The sequence below is a fragment of the Microcaecilia unicolor genome, chromosome 4 (genome assembly GCF_901765095.1).
Source record: "Microcaecilia unicolor chromosome 4, aMicUni1.1, whole genome shotgun sequence".
In the NCBI taxonomy this organism is placed as follows: Eukaryota; Metazoa; Chordata; class Amphibia; order Gymnophiona; family Siphonopidae; genus Microcaecilia; species Microcaecilia unicolor.
Window position 1 is genome coordinate 364,410,417 of NC_044034.1, and position 23,609 is coordinate 364,434,025.

Genomic DNA, 23,609 nt, shown 5'->3' on the forward strand with positions numbered 1-23,609 from the left:
TAGCAAATATATGTGTATTTGCTGGTGTATACAGTGGAAGCAGCAAATTTGCAAAAGTATATGCAGAAAACATGAGCGGCATCACTTGGCAGGTTCCCTCATGTTAGTACTTGTATGTGGAAGTGGCAATTTTACAACCTGCATGTATAAATGTCAGTGATTATATTTATAGTGACTCCATCTTAGAAAATTACACGTGTAAATGGAACCAATTAAGCAGGTAGAGATTTTTTTTTCATTTGGAGGGCAAAAATTAAATATGGGCTTTTATTTGGGGGGGGGGGGGGGGGGGGGGAGGTATTAAGGGCAATAACCTCCTCAATCCCTTGTGGTAAGCCCTGGCCAAAACAAGCAATTTTATGAAGCTTGCTTTAGTGAAGGTGCAAAAGCTGATGGAGAAATTATGTTTGATATACATGTATTAAATATGATATTTTAGTACACCCAAACCATGCTCAAGACGCACCTCCTTAAAATCTCTGCATTCCAAGCATCTATATGTGTAAATAGCAACTTTTTCAAATCACTATTTACACATGTAAATGCTTCTAAAATGATTTTTTTTGAATGCATTACAAATTAAAATAAAACAAGTATATGCACAGAATGCTTCAAGTTTAGAAAATGGAAAGAAATTACACAATGGTCTTTCAATTTTTTACATATATAGTTAGTTACAGATTAAAAGTAATGTTTTCATCATGAGGTGCAAATTTAAGAGGAATGAATCTATGTTCTGCCCTACAAAGCAGGGGCGTAGCAAGACATCGTGGTGGGAGGGGGGGAATTTTGGTCTGCTGCTGCCCCCCCCCCCCACTGCTGCACCAAATACCTTGGCTGGAGGGGGTCCTCAACCCCCGCCAGCTGAAGCCTTCTCCAGTGCTAGTCTCTGGCGCCGCCGTGTTGCCTGCCCTGCTCTCTCTTCCTCCTCATGTTCTGCATGCTCCTTTTAGTGAAACTGAGCATGCTTAATTTCACTAAAAGGAGCGTGCAGGACGTGAGGGGGAAGATAGAGCAGGGCAGGCCGGTGCTGGACAAGGCTTCAGGTGGCGGGGGTTGGGGATTCCTGCCAGCAAAACCAGGGGCCCAGAGAAATTTGAGAGGGCCCAGGCCTCCGTGGCCCCACATAGCTATGCAACTGCTACAAAGTCTCATAGTCAACCCTGTATGTGAAACTCATTCAAAGGGGAAAAATCTTTCAGAGATGAGAGGACTGCTCCTGGCTTATAGAAGTGTGGGATATTACTGCTGAATTCTACTGAAAAATTGAAAGCAAAATACAGAAAGTAACGCTAATGTAGCTTAATTTTACTAAATATAAAAACATAAGACTTGTCATATTGTCAGACCATTGGCCTATCTAGCCTAGTTCATAAGTATCTGGCAGAATCCTAAAAAGAAGAAAGATTCTATGTATTTCCTCCAGTGATAAACAGTGGCTATCCTCAGGTCTACCTTAATAATAGGTTATAAACATTTATTCCAAATCTTTTTTAAACCCAGCAACACTAACTACTTTTACCACTACTTCCCTTTGGCAATGAATACCGGAGCTATGAGTTGAGTGAAAAAAATATTTTCTGTGACTTGTTTTAAACGTACTAAGTAACGTCATGGTGTGTCCCCTACTCTTTGAACTTGTTGAAAGATGAGCCATAGATTTGTGTTTACCTGTTCCACTCTACTCAGAATTGTACAGACCTCTATAATATATCCCCTCAGTTGTCTTTTCTCCAAGCTGAATACCCTGACATCTTTCCTTTCCTCATATAAAGCAATGCTGCTTACCTGTAATGGATGTTCTCCACAGACAGCAAGGGAATGCAGCCACACTAGCCGATGATAACACCAATGGAACCAATGTGCTGGAGCTCTTCCATAGCCAATAGTAAATTTTAGGTAGGTTCAAAACATGCCTGCCTGAGGTATCAGTATTTTTCCTAAAGCTAAGTTTAAAGGGTTGGATATAGGTTGCCAGCAGAGTAGGTGGGTGGGATAATGTAGCTGCATTCCCCTGTTGTTTACACAGAACATGGCAAAAAACAGAACAGAACCCCTTGCAGTCAAACAAACAAGTCAAACACAGTGAGGGTGACAAATGATTGAACAGCATATGATGTTCAATATATTGTTGCTTTATTGAGTCTCGGATGATTGCAATAAAGCTACAATATATTGGACATTGTCTGCTGTTCAACCATTTGTCGCCCTTGATGTGTTTGACATCCATTACAGGTAAGCAACTGGAGAAAAGCAGACACACTAGTATATAATTCCCTAGCTCAGGGGCGTAGCCAGACACCCAAATTTGGGTGGGCCAGGACCCAAGGTGGGTGGGCAGAACTCCGCCTTGTCCTACAAGTGATTTGGTTTCTCCCTCTCTCATATGGTCTTTCAAACATCCCCTCTCCCCCATATACCTTTTAAATAGCAGATTTTCACCGGCAGCAAACAGTTGTTGGGAGTTTTTGGCTAGTGGGGCTTGGGGTCGCTGCCAGCCACATTATAGGTGTGCTGCTACTTGGTGGGCCTGAACCTAAAGTGGGTGGGCCTGGGCCCACCCCAGCCCACCCTTGGCTACGCCACTGCCCTAGCTGCAGGTTGCTGTAGTGTGCAGTAGTTTGACTGCAACCCAAGGATATGGGAGGAGGTACAGTTAATATGTATAGAGGTTATGGATGATTTACTGGCCAAAGGCAGTGTCTTGCATGGACTGGGACTCTAGGCAATAGTGCCCAGTGAAACTGTGCACCAAAGACCAGACGGCAGCTTTGCAAATATCAATGAAAGAAGTTGCTCTATGGTTAGTTATGGAGGTTGCTATTGCAACAACCTTGTGCGATGGAGTCATTGCAGCCTGCTGATAACAAAAGATGACACAGTTCAATATCAAATGTAACATGGAGGGGCATAATTGAACGAAAACGTCTATCTCCATGGGCGTTTATCTCCGAGAACGGGTCCGTGAAGGGGCGGACCGAACCGTATTTTCGAAAAAAATAGACGTCCATGTTTTATTCGACAATTTGTGAGCTGGGCGTTTTTGCTTTTCAGCGATAATGGACAATGAAATTGCCCAGCTCAAAAACGAATAAATCCAAGGCATTTGTTCGTGGGAGGGGCCAGGATTCGTAGTGCACTGGTCCCCCTCACATGCCAGGACACCAACTGGGCACCCTAGGGGGCACTTTTACAAAAACAAAAAAAAAAAAAGGTAAAAGAGCTCCCAAGTGCATAGCACCCTTCCCTTGGGTGTTGAGCCCCCCAAATCCCCCTCAAAACCCACCGTCCACAAGTCTACACCATTACTATAGCCCTAAGGGGTGAAGGGGGGCACCTACATGTGGGTACAGTGGGTTTGGGGGGGTTGGACAACTAAGCATTAAGCAGCACAATTGTAACAGGTAGGGGGGGGGATGGGCCTGGGTCCACCTGCCTGAAGTCCACTGCACCCCCTAACAACTGCTCCAGGGACCTGCATACTGCTGCCAGGGAGGTGGGTATGACATTTGAGGGTGAAAATAAAAAGTTGTGAAACATCATGTTTTGTGGTGGGAGGGGGTTAGTGACCACTGGGGGAGTCAGGGGAGGTCATCCCCGATTCCCTCTGGTGGTAATCTGGTCATTTAGGGCACTTTTTGGGGCCTTATTCGTGAAAAAACAGGGTCCAGGAAAAGTGCCCTAAATTCTCGCTACAAACGCATATTTTTCTTCCATTATCGGTGAAAGGCGCCCATCTCTGATCGCCCGATAACCACGCCCCAGTTCCGCCTTCACCAAGCCTTCGACACGCCCCCATCAACTTTGTCTGCATCCGCGACGGAGTGCAGTTGAAAACGTCCAAATTCGGCTTTCGATTATACCGCTTTATTCGTTTTTGTGAGATAAACGTCTATCTCCCGATTTGGGTCGCAATATAGGCGTTTTTCTTTTTCAATTATAAGCTGGATAGTGTGCTTAAAAGCAGGCAATCCTGGGTTGATAGGGCTGAAGTGATACAGAGTTGGGAGGACATAGACACAGAGAAAAATGTAAGCAGATAAAGACCATATGGCCTATCCAGTCTGCCCATCCATGCCATCTACTCTATCATTCCCTTAGAGATCCTATGTTAATGCTGGCATCAAGGAAATAGAGCAGCTTTTACACTAGAAATTGGGGGAAGGCCAACAGTCATTCAAAAGTGCATGGTTTGGAACAAGGTATCATTAAAAGATATCACCAAAACAGTGAAGGTAGGGCATCCGGATAGCAAGGTTGAAATTGAAACCACAGTGTCTTTAAATAAACAGCAAACAGATTTTCAAGATTGCAAATTAACACTATCAACTGCTGAGCAAGTTGTGAATAGGAACAAGCAGCATTGTTTGAAATGTTTATATGTAAATGCTAGAAGCCTTAGAAATAAGATGGGGGAGTTAGAATATATTGCAGTAAACGGGGGATGGGAAATAATGCAGTATACCTGAAGTAAAACTTTATAGCCTATAGCTAAAAATTATAGACAACGAAAAAGACAGATATAATAGGCATCTCTGAGACCTGGTGGAAGGAAGATAATCAGTAGGACACTGTCATCCTGAGGTACAAATTATATCACAGTGATAGGATGGATCGAATTGGTGGAGGGGTAGCATTATGTGTTTGAATCTTTTCTTCTTATTATTATCATCAAAGTTCCATACACAAAAGCTCGACAACTGTCCAACATATCTCTTTAACAATGTGAATGATTCAAACTTTATCATCATCAAACAATACTCACTTATTGACCCTCGCCCTCCCCCAACTTCTACCCACCTCGTAACCACCTTGCACCTGAGATATATAAGTAGGAAAAATCCTCACAATAGTTCACAAATTAAGAAGGCAACTTCTGGTGTGTGGTGTTGTGTCCCAAAAAAGTGACCAGGTAGCCTGGAATTGCAAACTCGGGTCTTTTGTTATATCTTGGATTTGCATGTGCTCCACGTGAATGTTCTGAATCATTAGGAGGTGCCACTGTTGGACGGTAGGCCCATTTTTCGACTGCCAGTCTTGGAGTATAGATTTGACTTCAAACAGTACCAATCTCAAGAATTGGTTGCTCCCTCGCCGTATGGGGTTTCTAGTGTTGGTCCCAAACAAGAGGAGTGGGGTGCTTGCCACAGATATTACCCACAACTTGACAAAGTATTTAAGAAAACATATCCAAATGTCTTGTATCTTTGGACCCAAAACATGTGTCCCAGATGTGCAGTAGGGACCCCACATTTGGGGAATTCTCCAGTGGTGCCAAAGTCTATCCAACAGGCTTTATAAAGAGATATATAGAGACACATGGCAAACTTATTATATAAGTTCAATTATATAATTGAAACATTATATCTGTGAAGCACACAGTCAGAGTAAGCAGAACAATGTAATAGGAAGTCCTGTAATTGTGCTCCCCTAATTGAATGGTTTAAGTCCTGCATCCATTGTTGAGCTAGACCTACGTAGTCAATGTCCGGGATGGTGTCAAGTAGTGCCCTATGATGGAATCTCATAGGGACCTCTTTTTGAGTTCCCAGGGTGAAGATCTCCCCTAGGACCTCCTGAGGAAGGGATTTGTTAGTCTTGTTGCAGTCTTGAAAAGGATTTTGGCTTCCCTTCTGGGTCAATAAAGTGTAAGAAATAGTAGAGGCCATTCTGCTGCCAGCGGATGATAACACTCTTATCCATTCCCGCTAGGAAGTCAGGATTTACGCAAAAAGTTAAATATGGCATCGTATTAGTTGCAAAAGAACAGCGGCGGCAAATCCACTTCCAGGCCTCTTTTGCTGCTCTGTTAAGATGATGACATTTGTATATGCCTTTTGGTAAAGTGGTCAGTCCACGGAGAATACTGCAAATATGAATCCCAGGAATCAATTCAGTTTCCAAGTCTGTACAAGAGAAAGATTTAGCATTTCTATACCAGACATTTGTGTGTCTCATTTGACTCGCCACCGAGAAATACTTTACATTTAGGAGGCCCATTCCTCTATGGCTAATGAGATTATGCAGCACCCTAAGTGACAGCCTCAGTTTCTTACCCTGCAAAGATAGTGCTACAGAGCCCTTCCCAGTTCTCTCTCATCATGTTCTTGCAGGAATAGAGGTAGCATCTGGAATAAGTATAACCACTTGGGTGTCAGAACTATGTTAGAAAGGCGGATTATGCCCCATAAGGCCAGCGGATAATCCCCCCACATCACCAGTTTCAGCCATGTCTCTGTCATTAGGGGGGATACATTACTAGTGTACAAGGTGAAGAGATCTGATGGCAGACGGACCCCCAAGTATTTGCACCTCTTACCAAATTAACAGAAAAGGCCCCACCCAGTGTTCCCGAACTCCTCCAATAATCAGCAAATTTAGTGTAAACCCTGAAAATTTTCCATAATCACAGATCAGGGCCAGGAGTGCTCTCTTTGAATCTTGGGGGTTAGACATTACTACCAATAGGTTGTCTGCAAATGCTAGGCCCTTAATTAGAGTATTCTTAACCAGTTCACTCCAGCTATGGCCCGGTTTTTGATCAAGGTAAGAAGAAGGGGTTCCAATGAAAGAATAAAAAGCAATGCTGATAAAGGGCATCCTTGTCTCGCCCTCCTAGAAATATGAAAGGGCGGGGAACATGTCCCATTCACCATAAGATGTGCTTGAGATTCGGCATAGAGGGTCTGAATTGTATGCAGGAACCACCCTTGGATCCCATATCGTGTCAAAACCTCAAACATATAGGTCCAACCAACCTTATCGAATGCCTTATCGGCATCTAAACTTGCCACCAGGGCTGGGATCCCATGTGCTTGACAATGCTCCATTGATAGTAGTATTTTCAAGATGTTAAGAACTGACTGGCTTCCTCATGTCCTCCTTCAAGGTGGAAGCCAAAGGCGAGACAGACAGACTGTCTCCAGAGGAGCTCAAGAGCTTGGTGAATAAAGCTGAGCTGTTGAAAGTAACTGAGAAGCACACCCCCACTGGGACCGTGGCCCTCTGGTTAGCAGAAGCAGAGGTGGAAAAGAGTGAGCTGGAGATGGAGGAGGAGCTTCGCGTAAAGACCCAGGGAGATAGTCCTTTCATAGCATCTCTAGCTAAAATAAATGCTGGGACAGTGACCAAATGCAACTTTGCTGGTGATGCGCAGGCAGGAGCTTTCTGGACCGACAGCATCATGGCTGTGAAAACCCAAGGAGCGGCAGAAACTGAGCTCCGGGGACAAGGTGATGGAGCAGAAGATGATGAATGGGAAGACTGAGAGTGGTGGTATATATTGAGAAGAAACCAGGGTCTTGCATACTTCTCTGTTGACGTTGCCGTGGCTTGGCAGTGCTGTGATGGGAACACTAAGAAAAGGTTTTCCTATTGAAGTATCACTTGAGCATGAACAAAGGACAATGGTTGAAAAACTCATCAAATCTAGTCCCCATAGTCTGCCAATCTCCTAAGGATCATCTCCGCAGAGATATGTAAAGGTTTTGCCTCATCTGTTTGTTTTTTTTTCTTCAATTTATTATCAGCTATACTGCTTAATCATTATTTTGCATATCAGCTGTTTTTTTATGTTACTTTTGCTATTTTAAATCATATTTCCCCCCTATTTTATCACAATTTACGAAGATTTAAAACTTAATTGGAAACCTAAAAGATTTCCTGCTTCCATCTCCAAAATATTATTTATACTTTGTGCAGATGAGGTGAATTTTAAGCAGGCAGAAGCAATTCATACCGATCCTGCTTTAGTACAGAAAAAACAGCCATCATGTGAGTTTATCTTGTTGGGCAGACTAGATAGACCATGCAGGTCTTTTTCTGCCGTCATCTACTATGACTGCCTACCTCTCATAAAGCCAGTCTAGTGGCCATGATTTTAGCTAGCAGTTTTATGTCGATGTTAAGCAAAGATATAGGTCTATAGGACTCGACCCTGTCCTTGGGCTTTTGTGGTTTAGGTATGAGTGAAATTAGGGCCGTATTGGCGTGTAAAGGGAAAGTGCCCCTATTCACCACCTGTAAGGTACGAGTGTAAGGGTCCTATAAGCTGGGCCTCTAGGCTCTTGTACAAGTCCCCTGAGAATCCACCTGGACCTGGAGCAGAGTATATTTTTAAGGATTGAATCGCGTTTTGCAATTCCTTGGCTTGGATAGCATCCAATGTTAGCTTGGGTAGGGTTCCTGAGTCTAAAAACTGATACAGAGATTGCTTTTGGTCGTCCACTGTAGGAGAACCATATAGTGTGGCAAAATACTCTTCTGAAGAATTGCAGGATTATTTTGTGATTCCCAGTAATGACCTCTGTCTCATCCCTCAATGCCGGTACTGCCTGTGAGCCCCCTAGGGTTTTAACCAGCCACGCCATCAACTTCCCTGACCTATTGTCATATTTGAAGAAATGAAGTTTATGGTACAATAACGAACGCTTAGTGTGCTCATGGATAAGAGTATTTAATGCTATTTGAGCTGAGTAGTAGGCTTCCTTATTCTCTGCCGTTGGTGTTTGAGCATACACTTTTTTTTAGGGAGCTTATTGTTCTTCTAAGTGCAATGCCAACTGATATCTGCTATTTCCTTGCACTTATGTACGCTATTATTTCCCCTCTCATTACGACCTTTGCCATATCCCAAAATAGTCCCGGTTGATCTTTATGCTGGCCACTAGTAGAGACAAATATCTCCTATCTGTCTTTTAAATGGTTCTGAAATTCTTGGTTTGATGTTAAATATGGTGGGAAGTGCCAGTGGTACTGTAGATGAAATGATTGTTGGGACTCGATGTCAACCCGCACTACACTATGGTCTGAAACCCTCCTGAAAGCACTGTGGCTGCTATAACTCGTGGAAAAAGGTTTCAATGTATCAAAATATAGTAAGACATAGGGCTGTGTGCCCGCAATGTGTGTATAATCCCATTCCCCAGGGTGGGGAAGGTGCCAGGGATCCACTAATTCTAGGTCTTTAGTGAACTGATTTAAGACCCTTTCTCCAGGACTTCGGGCCTGCAGCCTCCCAGTTTTGTCTGAACAGTCCATAGTTTTATCTAGGACCAAATTTATGTCCCCCACCACCATTAGATTGTCTTGGCCATAGGGAAGTATTCTCTGTAATAGTACAGGGTAAAACTGGGGGTCATAAGGAGTGGAATCATATAATACTAGCAAGAGATGCCAAGAGCTGTGTATCCACAACCTCAACAGCAAATAACAGCCCCTCCCCCATCCTTGAGGACTAATATGGATTGAAAATTAAGCTGTTTATTTAGGAGCACCGCCACCCCTCCTGTCCTTCCTCCTGAAGAGGCATAAAACACCTCCCTCATCCACTTCTTTTTTTTTTTTAATTATCTTTATTAGCATCAGTGCAGTACAAATAAACAGTTTTTCTCTCTGATATGTGAGAAAGAAGCAATTACACTCTGATCCCATGTAAACACATTGTCTTCCATCATTCAGTACCACTCTGACATTTTCGATGTTATCCCCCCCACCCTAAATCCCCCTCTATCCTTCCCTCCAATTCCCTAAATTGTAGTCCAACCATAAAGAATGAGGTAAACATAATAAACACATAAGAACATAAGGACATTTGCACATGCTGCCCACCCGCCCCTCCAGTAGCACCCTAATGACCCCCTACCCCTCCCCCCCCCGCCCATCTGCATGTTCAGTTAATTTGGAAGAGCAAGAGCTATTTAAGCTAAGTCTATAAGTTTCTTCCACAACATTGCATATTGCCTGTTATCTATATTGGAAGCTTGTCTGTACAAGGAGTGTTCGTGTTTTGCCAGTTCTAATGTTTTAGTCAGCCAGCAGTTGTAATGCGCGGGCTCCACACTTATCCAAAACTGCAAGATTACCTTTTTTGCTGCCAATGTGGTCATGTATAGAAATCTCCGTTGTGGCTGGGAGAGCCCCTGTTCAATAAGCTCTGCTTGATCTCCCAACAATAACACCTGATGGGACCACTGTACTGTAGTCTGAAGTACCTTGTTAAGTAGCTGAAAGATCTCATTCCACAGGGTCAGTTTAGGGCACTCTAGGAATGTGTGAACGAAGGTCCCCACTCCTACCTGGCATTTGGAGCACCTATCCGAATCCCACAACTTCATTAGTGTCCCTCTCTCTCTAGTTATGTAAGCCCTGTGTAGTAATTTGAACTGAGATTCCTGCCAGTCTGCAGATTTGACCATTTCATTCAGTGTCACAAATAGTGCGGTGAATTGGGACGGAGTATATTGTGTTCCCAGTTCCTTATTCCAGCTAGAGACAAATCCCTCCTCTCCCTTCTCTGGTATGGTCATTTTCACTATCTTATACCAATTAGATAATCTATTACCCTCCGGGGGCAAACTCATCAGCATCTTATCCAGACCACCATATGACCACGTGTCTCCATACTTCCCCCACATCGTCTGCCAATAATGTCGAGCTTGCATATATTGTAACATGTGGTTGTTGGCAATTCCCCATTTCTCCTTCACCCGTTGGAAAGATAGAAAACCACTTCCTTCTGGAGACACCAGATCCCCCCATGTCCCACATCCGTTCTTTGCCCATCTCGCAAATATTGAGGGTCCCATACCTGCCGGGAAATCTACCAATCCCACCATCCTCATAAAAGGCGATGCCTTCGAGCTTCTGGCCTGTCTGTTTCTCCACCATTTCCAAGCGGCTCGGATCGGGGTGAGGAAACTATACTGTCTGTTTGCTATAGTGCCCAACCCCGGAGGCAAGTGCAATAAATTTATAAATGTATGCGGGGAGCACCAGCCCTCCCACCATTGAGCTGGCAGATATTTTGCCTTTCCTGTAATACCTTCATGGATCAGGCGCATCAATGCCGCCATGTTATACAGCCGGAGATCTGGTAAATTAAGACCCCCCTTTTCCTTATTGCGCATGAGCACATAGTGCCCTATCCTAGCCTGTTTTTTTCGCCATACAAAAGCTCGGATAGTGGAGCGGAATGCCCTTTCGTCTTGTCTCTTTATCCATATAGGTATTGCTTGTAGCGGGTATAATAGTTTGGGCAATAGTACCATCTTGACCAAAGCTATCCTCCCATACAGCGACAGTGGGAGGTCTCTCCACCTCTCACATGTTTGTTTTATCTTGTCTATGTGATCCAATATATTTCTCTTGTACATCACTACGGGGTTAGTGCTCAAGTAAATACCTAAATATCGCATAGCCTGTTGTACTGGTGGTATAGGAAACCCCCCATCCCCGTGGTTGGTCGGGTTATTTGACAAAAGAAGTAATTCAGATTTATCGCAATTTACTCTCAGGCCCGACAGCCCCCCAAAGTCCTGTACTAAAAGGAGTGCCTGGGCCAGATGTATGGAGGCGTCTTGCATATATAGTAAAATATCGTCCGCAAATAGATTAATGCGTATCTCCCTCCCTCCCACCGTTAGACCCCTGATCTTATTGCTCTGTCTTATTTTAATCGCCAATGGTTCGATTGCCAGGAGAAACAAGAGTGGCGACAATGGGCACCCCTGTCTCATTCCTCTCTGTAATTCGAATCTTTCTGTCAATGAATCGTTTACTATTAACCTAGCTTGTGGCCTGGTGTACAAGGCTCTAACCCATCCCAGAAAGCGACCGCTTATCCCATACTTTTCCATTACCCAAAATAGGTATTGCCACGATATGCTGTCGAAGGCTTTTTCCATATCTAACCCCGCTATGGCTTCTTTCCCCCCTGTTCTTTTATAGGTATGAATTGCTGCTAAAGCCCTAATGAGGTTCATCGATGCATACCGGCCTGGTACAAAACCTGCCTGGTCTTCCTGGATGACCCCAGATAGTGAGAGGTTCATTCTTTTTGCCAAGATAGCCGCCAAAAGCTTTACATCCTGGTTTAGTAAGGAGATTGGCCTATAAGATCCCACTTGCCCAGGGTCTTTACCTGGTTTAGGTAACAATATAATATGCGCCAGGTTATCATTGTGGTACTCATTTGTCCCCTCTCCCCCCTCCCCTGTCAGTTTGTTAAACATGTTCGCTAGGGGGTTGGTTATCTCGTCCACTAATATTTTGTAGTATTCCGGTCCGTACCCGTCCGGGCCCGGGGCTTTAGCCAATTTCAATGACTTAATTCCTTGTCTTATCTCCTGTGCAGAGATGGGGGCACTCAACCTCTGCCGCTGGTCATCCGTAAAGGTGGGCACAGTGAGATTCTCAAAGAAGGCATCTCTCTGTTTTGGGTCAAGTTCCCTTGCGGCATATAAAGATTTATAATAGTGGACAAACTGCTTTTGTATTTGAGCCTCTTGATGGTATGTGCGGCCTGTGCTATCGCGTATAGATGTAACTATCTGTTTCTTTCTGTATGGCCTCACTAAATTAGCCATGAGCCGCCCAGCCCTGTTACCCCATTGGAATAGCTTGAATCTCTGGAAATATATGTCGCGCTCAGCCCGCGAGTTAAGCAGGTGGTCAATGCGCTTCCGAATCTCTACCATTTTACCCTTGTGGTCGAGGTCCCCGCTACCCATGTGCTGTCTTCGCGCTTGGTGGTATTCATTAGATAGCTGTAGCAGCTCCTCCTCTGTTTTTTTCTTTTCCCTCATCCACTTCTGATTAAGCATCCTGTGTTCTTCATCTGTCAGTCTGGTCTTCTGCAGGCATAATACATCCAACTTATTGCAGCCTAGCACTTGCAACAGTTTGGCATGCTTTATGGGGAGGTAATCCCTCCCACATTCCAAGATGCTAACCTATAGAAGACCAGCCATTATCTGAGGGATAAGAGAGAAATGAGTGAACAAGTAGCCAGAAGAGTCCCAAGGCAGCCAGTCCAGCCCTGAGGCTCACCCCCCCCCCCCCCCCCCACCCAAACTGTCATAATATTCAGATCCGGATTGGAAGAACACACCACAGCCAGAAGAGAAAAAGAAAAAAAGAAACAGAAACTCCCGGTGCAAGGAAAAGATTCCCAGGATCACAAATCCCTCCCTCCCCACCCTATCTCCAACCCACCCCTTACCCATAACATTCATCTCTACCATAACTGCATTGGTCTCCCTTAGGACAACGACCATGGAGACACTGTTGTGCCTAGGGTTCCTCCTTTCCGTCACCTTGTATTATAAGTTCTGTCCAACTGGCAATTACTTGTAGTTGCAGCTGCAACTATTTTAGTAGTGTACACTATTTATACCACTTACTTTACAGTCATGGCCTAGTTCTAAAGTATGGCGTCGTGGCCACGTTTTTCAGTGCATGATTTCTATGTCTTAAATACCAAATAATAACATTATACACGATCTATACAAAACCGAACTTTTATCGAGTGACTCTTAACCTCTTTACTTTCAATGATCAAGCACTACCACTTTAAACCTTATGTCGAATAGAATCTCTCTATAGTCGATGATCTAATGTATGTTACAATCCAATGTATTACTCAGGAACCTTCATGCAATACCATAATGTATTCTTCTTCACCATGTATGTATGCACATGGTATATATATATATACCATGATCTGTTCCATTTATATTTTGTTCCATGTATGTTAAAATGTACGGATGCACCTTAACGCAATACCACTTGTAATTCTGTGACCCGGAAATGGCAACCGCCATTACGGCAAATGTAAGCCACATTGAGCCTGCAAATTGGTGGGAAAATGTGGGATACAAATGCTACAAATAAATAAATAAATAAATAAATAAATGTATTATATCATTGTGGCCACATTATGAAGTACTTGTGGTATTTAACCAATCCTGTGCCAACTGAGCCGTTGCATAGGCGCTCTATTTCCCCCCCCCATAGAAGATTTTAAAAATTACTGGGTATTGTAATTGAAACTTGATTTTTCTTTCTATCAAGCTGGAGCACATGGGGGAGAATGCCCGTCTTTGGGCAGATAGTGAGGTCGAGTAATCCTGGAATAGGCAGACAATCTGCCCATCGAATTTGAGGTCTTGTTGAGATTTGTAAGATCTGAGAATCGCCCTCTTTTGTTTATATTGACGAAACAACCATAATTATTCTAAGGTCGCGGTCTCCGGCTCTCACTTGCCCCACCCCATATGCCCTCTTGAGATGTATCGGGCTACCACCTTCTGCTTGGGGATATGTAAACTGTAACCACGTTTCCAGCGTTTCAGCGAGTGTGGCATCACCCACCGATTCTGGGAAGCAGATAACACACAGATTGTCTCGTCTCAACCTTTTCCAGGTCATCAAGTTTTTCCTGCTGAGCCTGCACAAGACTTTTTAGCCTCGCCACATCGGAGGTATATAATTGCGAAATGTCCTTGACCTCGGACACTCTACAGTCCAGCTCGCCGGCCTCTCAGGAGAGTTCTTTGGTAAGTTGCGACATCCCCGCTTATCTGTTCTGACAGCTGAGTAAAATGGACATCTAGTGCTTTTACCACCGCCGCAGTTATTTCCGCAAAAAGAGCATTGAGGCGGAGACTTGAGATTCTGGAGAGACCGCCATGTCTGATCATTTCCCAGCCTCTCAGGGTGTCATGTCTTTGAGGTTTAGTTGATGAACCTGGCATTGAGCACCAAGAATTTGTCCATAGGTTCTTTGCTCCTTCCTAGATAATCTTTTGGCGTCGGCAGGGCTATTTTTGTAATTTTAACAGAGTTGGGGCGAAGGCAAAGGAGTATCTTGGAGCAGCTCTTCTAACGCATGTCTTGAGATGCTCACTGCATCATGTGAACTCCTGGAGGAGTAGCATTATATGTTAAAGAGGGCCTTGAACCAAACAGACTAAAATTTCTATAGGACGCAAAACACATCTTAGAATCCCTATGTGTAAGGGGGTAAAGGACAGTGCTGGGGCTGCTTGATAAAGTGATCATAATATAATCAGATTTGATATCAGCTCTGGAGCAAGTACACACAGGAAATCCAATATGTTAGCGTTTAACTTTCAGAAAGGAGACTATGATAAAATGAGAAGAATGGTTAAAAAAAAAACAGGGGAGAAGCTGCAAAAGGTAAAACAATTTATGTAAGGCATGGATGCTGTTCAAAAATACCACCCTGGAAGCCCAGACTAGACATATTCCATGTATTAAAAAAACGAGGAAGGAAGGAAGGAAGGAAGGAAGGAAGGGCAAATGACAGCCAGCATAGTTAAAAAGTGAGATGAAGGAAGCTATTAGAGCTAAAAGAAAATCTTTCAGAAATTGGAAGAAGGATCCAACTGAAAGTAATAGAAAACAGCATAAGGAATGGCAAGTCAAATGCAAAGTGTTAATAAGGAAGGCACTTCATCACCTTCCCTCTCAGTCCCGTACAACACTAACCACTACTTTCAGGAATCTCCAAGGCTGTCGACCCTCCCACCTTATCCTCTAGTATCTCTAATCTCCTCCCTTCCATCATGTCCTCCGAGTCTGTCGACAAGGCTGTGTCTGCTTACAATGCCACTCTCTCCTCTGGACACCCTTGCACCATCCATCCCCCGTCCCACAAGGCATACTAATCCCCAGCCCTGGCTGACACCTTGCATCTGATACCTTCGCTCCTGCGCCCGATCTGCTGAACACCTCTGGAGGAAATCTCACACCCATACCGACTTCATTCATTACAAATTCATGCTATCCTCCTTCCAGTCCTCCCTATTCCTTGCCAAACAGGACTATTATACCCAATCGACTAATTCTCTTGGCTCCAACCCTCGTCTGTTCGCCACCCTCAACTCCCTCCTCAAAGTGCCCTCCGCTCCCACCCCCCCTCACTCTCTTCCTCAATCACTGGCTGACTACTTCCGTGACAAGGTGCAGAAGATCAAGCTCGAATTCACTACCAAGCCACCTCCTCCTCTTCACCCTTTAACCCACTCCCTCAACCAACCAACCCAGGCCTCCTTCTCTTCTTTTCCTGATATCACCGAGGAGGAAATTGCCCACCTTCTTTCCTCCTCGAAATGCACCACCTGCTCCTCTGATCCCATCCCCACCAACTTACTAAACACCATCTCTCCTACTGTCATCCCCCCATCTGTCATATCCTCAACCTCTCTCTCTCCACTGCAACTGTCCCTGACACCTTCAAGCATGCTGTAGTCACACCACTCCTCAAAAAACCATCACTAGACCCTACCTGTCCTTCCAACTACCGCCCCATCTCCCTTCCTCTCCAAGATACTTGAATGCGCCGTTCACAGCCGCTGCCTTGATTTTCTCTCCTCTCATGCCATGGCCGGGTTTGAGATCACCGGCATTATTTTCCATTATGGCCGAAAACCGATGCTGGCCATCTCAAACCCGGCGAGCTCTGACATTTGGCCAGGCCCAACCGTATTAGCGAAGAAAAAGATAGCCGGCCATCTTTTTCGAAAATACGGTTGGCTCCGCCCACTTATGAGGCCGGCCCTGGAGATGGCCACTGTCGTTCAATTATGCCCCTCTATGTGACTTTATATGCGCCTGCAAATTACACGTGCACTTCAGCAGCCAGTTGCCTATGTCGCTGGAGAGGGATTCCCCTTTAGTTCCAGTAACCAGGACACGAACCACTTTGATCCAGTGATGGTCCTGCTCTCACACTCAAGCTCATTTTGGAAAAGTGACCCTCGCATTAATAATATCATCACATATCTATAAATGTTTATACAAATAGTTTTTCTGGAGTACTTGCATAGTTCCATTTCCTCTGCAACCAAATTTATTTCCTGTGAAATCTGTGCAGCACTTTCCAGGAAATGGTAGCCAAAGAGCAAGAAGTTACTTACGTGGGATAGGGTATGCAAATCTGTCTGGATGTTTGGTGATGAGCGTGTTTTTTATGTGTCTTCTTCCTACTCCATGTGCACCTGGTTTAATGAAACAGGTAGAAAAGTAAAATAACCACAATTTGAGCACGACTCAGAATTTGCAAGCCACATTTTCACTTTTGCAGAAGACATATTTAATTTTACCTAGCAAAACGAGTGTTTTCCTTTTGAAAGCAGGTAGTTTCACAACTTCTTCATATGTGACCAGATCTAATTGATCAAAAACTAAAAAGAAAAGTGTTCATGTTAATTTCATGCACATACAAGCTCTTAACTTGTGCTCAAATCTAATATAAAAGTACAGTTTTAGGAGCCAAAGCTGTTTCCCTTATGCACAATAACTTTCCGGGAACAACCAGTAACAGTTCGAATGTCCTGATACTACCCAATTCACTTCACTGTCATTTGCAAAAATATTTTGATTCTGACAACTAAGTTTCTCTAAATGTATTTCACATTCATGATCTATGCATTATTATTGACAAATCTGCATGCCCTTTCATGCACTGTTCAGTAAATGGCATGCTGTTTATATAATCACAAAAGTAGGAAAAAAAAGAGATAGATTGGTTACAACAGAGAGCAAAAGACATGAGAACAACTCTACAGGAAAGGGTGAAAGAAAATGAAAAACATTTAGAAAAAGGCTTACATATTTCTGGGCACAATAGAGTGGAGGAGTAGCCTAGTGGTTAGTGCAGCGGACTCTCACACATACTCTCTAAAACATCCTGGGGAACTGGGTTTGATTCCCACTGCAGCTCCTTGTGACTCTGGGCAAGTCACTTAACCCTCCATTACCCCAGGTACAAAATAAGTACCTGTATATATGTAAACCGCTTTGAATGTAGTTGCAAAATACCACAGAAAGGCGGTATATCAAGTCCCGTTTCCCTTCCCTATATAGATAGCAAGCTAGATTGGGGAGTTCTTTAAAAATATTTGGGTGAGACTAAGAGTTTCCTCATGTCTTAAATTGCACCTGTGATGTTCCAGAATTGCAAAACTGCAATCTGCTAGCCAATTGGAGATGGCGAGTTTACCGATGGCGACTCCCCTCCTGTTGGGATCAAAAGCAACAAACTGGGCGCACTGTCTGAAGGGCTTCGTCTGCTCCATGTAAAACGTAATATTCTCTTGCAGTCTAAGGTGTGCAAGCTGCTTTCGCCAGGGTGGGCATGAGGATGGGGAAAAAATGTTGGCAAGACAACTGACTGGTTCAGATGGAACTCCGACACCACCTTCGGTAAGAACTTAGGGTGCGTGCGGAGGACTACTCTGTTGTGATGAAACTTAGTATAAAGTGCTTCCACTACTAAGGCCTGAAGCTCACTGACTCTATGAGCTTAAGTAAGAGTCACCAAGAAAATGACCTTCCAGGTCAAGTACTTCAGATGGCAAGAATTCAGTGGTTCAAAAGGAGCTTTCATCAGCTGTGTGAGAACGACGTTGAGATCCCATGACACTGGTGGAGGTTTGACCGGGGGCTTTGACAAGAGCAAACCTCTCATGAAGCGAACAACTAAAGGCTGTCCAGAGGTAGGCTTACCTTCTACAAGTTGAAGATAAACACTAATTGCACTGAGATGAACCCTTACGGAGTTGGTCTTCAGACCAGACTCTGATAAGTGTAGAAGTTATTCAAGCAGGGTCTTTGAGGGATAAGAAAGGGGATCTATGGCCTTGCTGTCACACCAGACGGCAAACTTCCTCCATTTAAAAGAATAACACCTCTTAGTGGAATCTTTCCTGGAAGCAAGCAAGACTCGGGAGACACCCTCCGAAAGACCCAGGAAGCGAATTCTAGGCTCTCAACATCCAAGCCATGAGAGCCAGAGACTGGTTGGGATGTAGAATTGATCCCTCGTTCTGAGTGATGAAGGTCGGAAAACACTCCAATCTCCACGGTTCTTTGGAGGACAAGTACAGAAGAAGAGGGAACCAAATCTGAAGTGGCAAATATGGCGCAATCAGGATCATGGTTCCGCGGTCTTGCTTTCGTTTCAGCAAAGTATTCCCCACCAGAGGTATGGGAGGATATGCATAAAGAAGGCCTGTTCCCCAATGTAGGAGACAGGCATCTGATGGTAGTCTGCCGTGAGCCTGAAACAGAACTGAGGGACCTTGTGGTTTAGTTGAGTGGCAAACATATCCACTGAGGGGGTGCCCCATGCTCAGAAGAGGGCGGGACCACAGGAACAGCTGAAACACAAGTGAAAGAAAAAGCTGTCGGAAGCGGCGTCCCTGCGTGCAGGAGGTAAAAACTTTTAAGCAGACAGCTCTTAAGAAGGGGAGGGCCAGACAGGTGGGGAGTGGGAGGGGAGTCAAGAACGACACGAGGGGGGGGGTCCTGAAACGACAGAGGGGGGGGGGGAAGGGGGTCCTGAAACAACACGGGGGGGAGGGGATTACTGGAAATCCACTAGAAGGGGAGGAGCGGGTTCTGGAACTCGGATGGGAAGTGGGAGGGGTTCTGGAACTCGGACAGGGGTGGAAGGGGAGGGAAGGGGGGAAGAAGAGGGGAAGGGGGTTCTGCAAAATCTCGGTCTCATACACTCTCGGTCTCACAAAGAGTCTGTGTATCGCACACATACTCTCACACTTGCTCTCTCTCACACACACTGTATCTGTGTGAAACACACTCTCTCTCTCTCTCACACACACTGTATCTGTGTGAAACACACTCACTGTGTCTCACATACGCACTCGCACACACTCTCTCTCTCTCACAGACACACTCGCACCCAGTCTCACTCTCTGTCACACACACATACTCGCACAGTCACTCTCACACACTCTCTAAAACATACACACTCCGAGGAAAACCTTGCTAGCGCCTGTTTCATTTGTGTCAGAAACGGGCCTTTTTTACTAGTACACCAATAAACAAGGGAGATATCCCTAAAAATAGTCCAAATCTATAAAAAATATAGTCAAAATCTATAAAAAATATACGTAGTAGGGATGCTCAATTGAGATCTGACCGAGAAAATACGGAGTGTTGTGAATGTCACAGGAGGAAAAAGCCTCAAGAAGCTCCTGGCTGTGTTAGGCAACGGGAGCAGGACTGCTTCATCATAGGCACAAAAAAAATCTCCTGATGTCTTTCAACAACTTTTTATTACAGTTTAGTAAAAGGCCCTGTTAATTTATATGTTTTTGTATGCGTTTTTGTGTACTTGGATACTATTTTTTGTATAAATGTCTGTTTTAATTATTAATTATAATCACAGAGTCCTCACACATGTTTTAGATGCATTTCCTTTTAATCATAAGGAGATAGATGAATAACTATAAATAGAAAACTGGAAATAAGCAAGCTACCCTTAACATAAAAAAAAACCCTATAATACAAAAAAACAGAATGAAATACATTTAAAATGCACATAGGAAGTTAGAAGGTAGATGGTATATCTGTTTAGAATGTACATCTCTGTTGTTTTGATGTTTATTTTATTTTCAGCACTTGATATGCTGCAAGTGATCCCTGAGGCGACTATGCGGTTTACAATTTCAATTACAGGTACTTTGCACTGTCCCTAATGGGCTCACAATCTAAGTTATACATTGTACCTAGGGCAATGGAGGACTTAGGGCCCTGTTTTCTAAGGTGTGTTAGTGTTTTTAATGTGCCTACAATTAGCGCACGCGCTAACCATATAGGTGCCTATAGGGATATTGTAGACATGTACACAGTTTACGTGTATACATGGCTAATGTGTGTTAAAGACGCTAACGTGCTAACATGGCTTAGTAAACAGGGTCCTAAGTGACTTACCCAGGGTCACACGGAGCTGCAGAGGGAATTGAACCTGGGTTCACAGGATCTCAACCCACTGCTGTCAGGCAGCAGCGGGAATCAAACCTGGTTTCCTAGGTCCACAACCTGCTGCACTAACCATTAGGCCATTAATTTATAATATATTTATATCATTTATTTTAAATAATGCATGTTTTTGATTCACATTTTGTATGTTATTTTATTGAACCTACCAATAGGTGGGGAAATTGTAGAATTATGAGCACAGGTCCTTTTCTGCAGAGGGTGTTTTCTTCTGGGGTTTTTTTTTGGTAGTGGGGAGGGGAGCCACACAACACCTTTAGAGTAAGTATGTTCAAGGTGAGAATGGATAGATTGGCAGGAGGCTGCACAATGTCAGGGCTCTTAGTAGCAAAATGCCTTGGAAAACCATCCTGCTCACTTTACCCTAAAACTGACCCTGAAAACATGTATAAGGCTAGGGAGGAACAGACTGAGTTTTCCAGTACCAGAGCATAGAAGAAGAATCTTATACAACAGGCTGGGGTACATTTTGAGAGTCTCATTTTAACACAGCATCATTTAACTGTAGAAATGTGATACTTCTGACAATTATTTGGGGGGAGAAGTGACAGCTGGCCTTATCATGCACAGTGATGGAGACAGGATTAAGGGTTAGGGTGTACCTTGTTGGTTGCATGCTGTGCTGTCACTTTTACCCTACCCAATCTGGAGGACATCATCAGGTCCCAACATGAGTCAAGTCAGCTTCTGGTTTTAAGGAAACAATACTGAGCACATGCTATTGCAATGTGTAAGAATGTACAGCATCGTAAGTGATGTCACACTCAATTATTTGTGTTTGTGCGATTTTAGCTACCTTTGTAGCTCAGCCTAGCTCCATGTGCCACTCAAAAGAAGACCTGATTTGGTGCCCTGTGTGCTTTAGGAGTGAAAAGGCAGAATGCCAGCACACTTAATATTTGTAGGGACATGGCATGAGTGGCCTGATAGATTCAGCCTTCACAGACAAAGGGACTGACATTACCTTGCAATTTTTTGCGACAGTGATGGGGTAGATAGAAGAGGTTAAGTCAGACAAAAGTCAAAGCAGACAAACATATTTTCCAAATAAAAAACCCACCTACCCTTTAACCATGACTAACATGTATGAGTGATAGAACATAGAAACATGATGGCAGGTAAGAACTAAATGGCCCATCCATAGCAACCACTGTTTCCTCCTTTCCCTAAGGACCAAAACACTAAATGACAGAGGATGTCTGATGACATATGATATGGAAAGGACATGCATGGGTCTACAGAAGAAAACATCATGCCAATTCAGTTCACAGGCAACACTCAAAGCTTAGGCATTTTTACTTTTTCTGATATTTCTAAGGCACAAAGAAAGCAATGGAAAACAGTTTCATGCTGCTAGCTGAAAAGGGTAAAAAAAAAAAATAAAAGCTTTGTCACTTGACAGGTTACTTACATGCACAGAGGCCATTGGGAGTAAGACAGCATGAAAAATGTACAGGGGTCATTGAGATATGATTTGCAATAATATCAGCGAAAAAGTATAATATGCACAGAAAAAGGTTATCATGCAATATTCTAAACACAAGGCAAGTAAATCATATTCAACAACAAAGAACATTGCCTTTAAGCCTTTAATTCTTTAACACTTTAGAGAACCTGCAGTGCTTCTCATCATCAGACTGGATAGAGCTATTCTCAATTTTGGAGGGTTGATTTGCAAGAAAGTGGGACCTCAATACAAAAAAAAAAAAAAACACTCGGAAAAACTATAAAAATGGATTTTGACAGATCAATGACGTAAAAAAGCTCTGGGACAGTTAAACAGATCCATTATATAGTAACATAGTAGATGACGGCAGAAAAAGACCTGCACAGTCTATCCAGTCTGCCCAACAAGATAAACTCATATGTGTATCCTTACCTTGATTTGTACCTGCCTTTTTCAGGGCATAGACCGTACAAGTCTGCCCAGCAGTATTTCCCGCCTCCCATCACCGGCTCTGGCACAGACCGTATAAGTCTGCCCTCCACTATCCTCACCTCCCAACCACCAACCCCTCTTCCCCCACCTGCTCCACCACCCAAAACAGATCCATTGTAGAGTGATATATCTATATAGATCTACATCTACACACACATACATTGTGACTGGAAATAAAAAGGAGCACCCATTTAACTTTACTGATCACCAGTGTAATTTTAGCAAATTTGACTAATTTGTACCAAAATAAACGTCAAGGAACACTTTGCATAATTAACTGTCAGAACTCACTGCTTGCTTACTTTTTCTACTGTGCAAAAGTGGTATCAGTACGATGTCACTGTTTTAACTACGTGATTAGTAAAAAAAAAAGAGGGAACCCCTAGATTCTGTCATCTAATTTTGCTGTTTAACAGTGTAATTCAAGCAAATTTGGGTAATTTGACCAAAATAATCATCAAGCAACACTTTGCATTATTCACTGTCAGAACTTGCCTGCTTACTTACTTTTTTCTGCTGTTCAAAATTGACATGTGTGATGTAATTATTTACGCTAACTGTGAAAATAGTATTTACTGAAAAAGATAAAGTCATTATCAAGTTTTTGAGACAAACACCATGGTGTGAAACAACTTACTGCTTAATTTCCAACAAAGAAGTGGACACTGGGAGGCTTAAATAAGCATTTGAAAAAGATTGATGAAACTGATACAACAGAATATTGGCAGAGTAGTGGCTACCTGGGAAGAACTTATCAACGTATGATCGATGATGCAATAAAACAGGGGCATACATGATTTCGTGCTTGTGTGTCTGCTTGGAGAGGACCACTTTTAATAAATTCTACGACTACAATTAACCATATAGTAACACAGTAACACAGTAACATAGTAGATGACGGCAGAAAAAGACCTGCACGGTCCATCCAGTCTGCCCAACAAGACAACTCATGTGTGCTACTTTTTGTGTATACCCTACTTTGATTTGCACCTATGCTCTTCGGGGCACAGACCGTATAAGTCTGCCCAGCACTATCCCCGCCTCTCACCACCGGCTCTGGCAC

At 43.6% G+C, this 23,609-nt stretch overlaps 2 protein-coding genes across 5 annotated transcripts in view; one reads left to right on the plus strand and one right to left on the minus strand.

Moving 5' to 3' along the window:
* CASK (calcium/calmodulin dependent serine protein kinase) overlaps positions 1 to 23,609 on the minus strand; it is a 541,831-nt gene that overhangs the window by 30,307 nt on the left and 487,915 nt on the right. For all 4 annotated transcript variants that reach the window (XM_030202350.1, XM_030202349.1, XM_030202348.1 and 1 more), the window contains 2 exons: positions 16,908 to 16,988; positions 16,722 to 16,802 (listed from right to left, as the gene is read on the minus strand). In XM_030202350.1, coding sequence (XP_030058210.1) covers positions 16,722 to 16,802; positions 16,908 to 16,988 — 162 coding nt within the window. The remainder of the gene's footprint in view (positions 1 to 16,721; positions 16,803 to 16,907; positions 16,989 to 23,609) is intronic.
* On the plus strand, positions 6,863 to 7,758 carry LOC115469567 (arpin-like). The gene has a single exon (XM_030202353.1). The coding sequence runs from the start codon at positions 6,875 to 6,877 to the stop codon at positions 7,265 to 7,267; it is 393 nt and encodes a 130-aa protein (XP_030058213.1). The 5' UTR covers positions 6,863 to 6,874; the 3' UTR covers positions 7,268 to 7,758.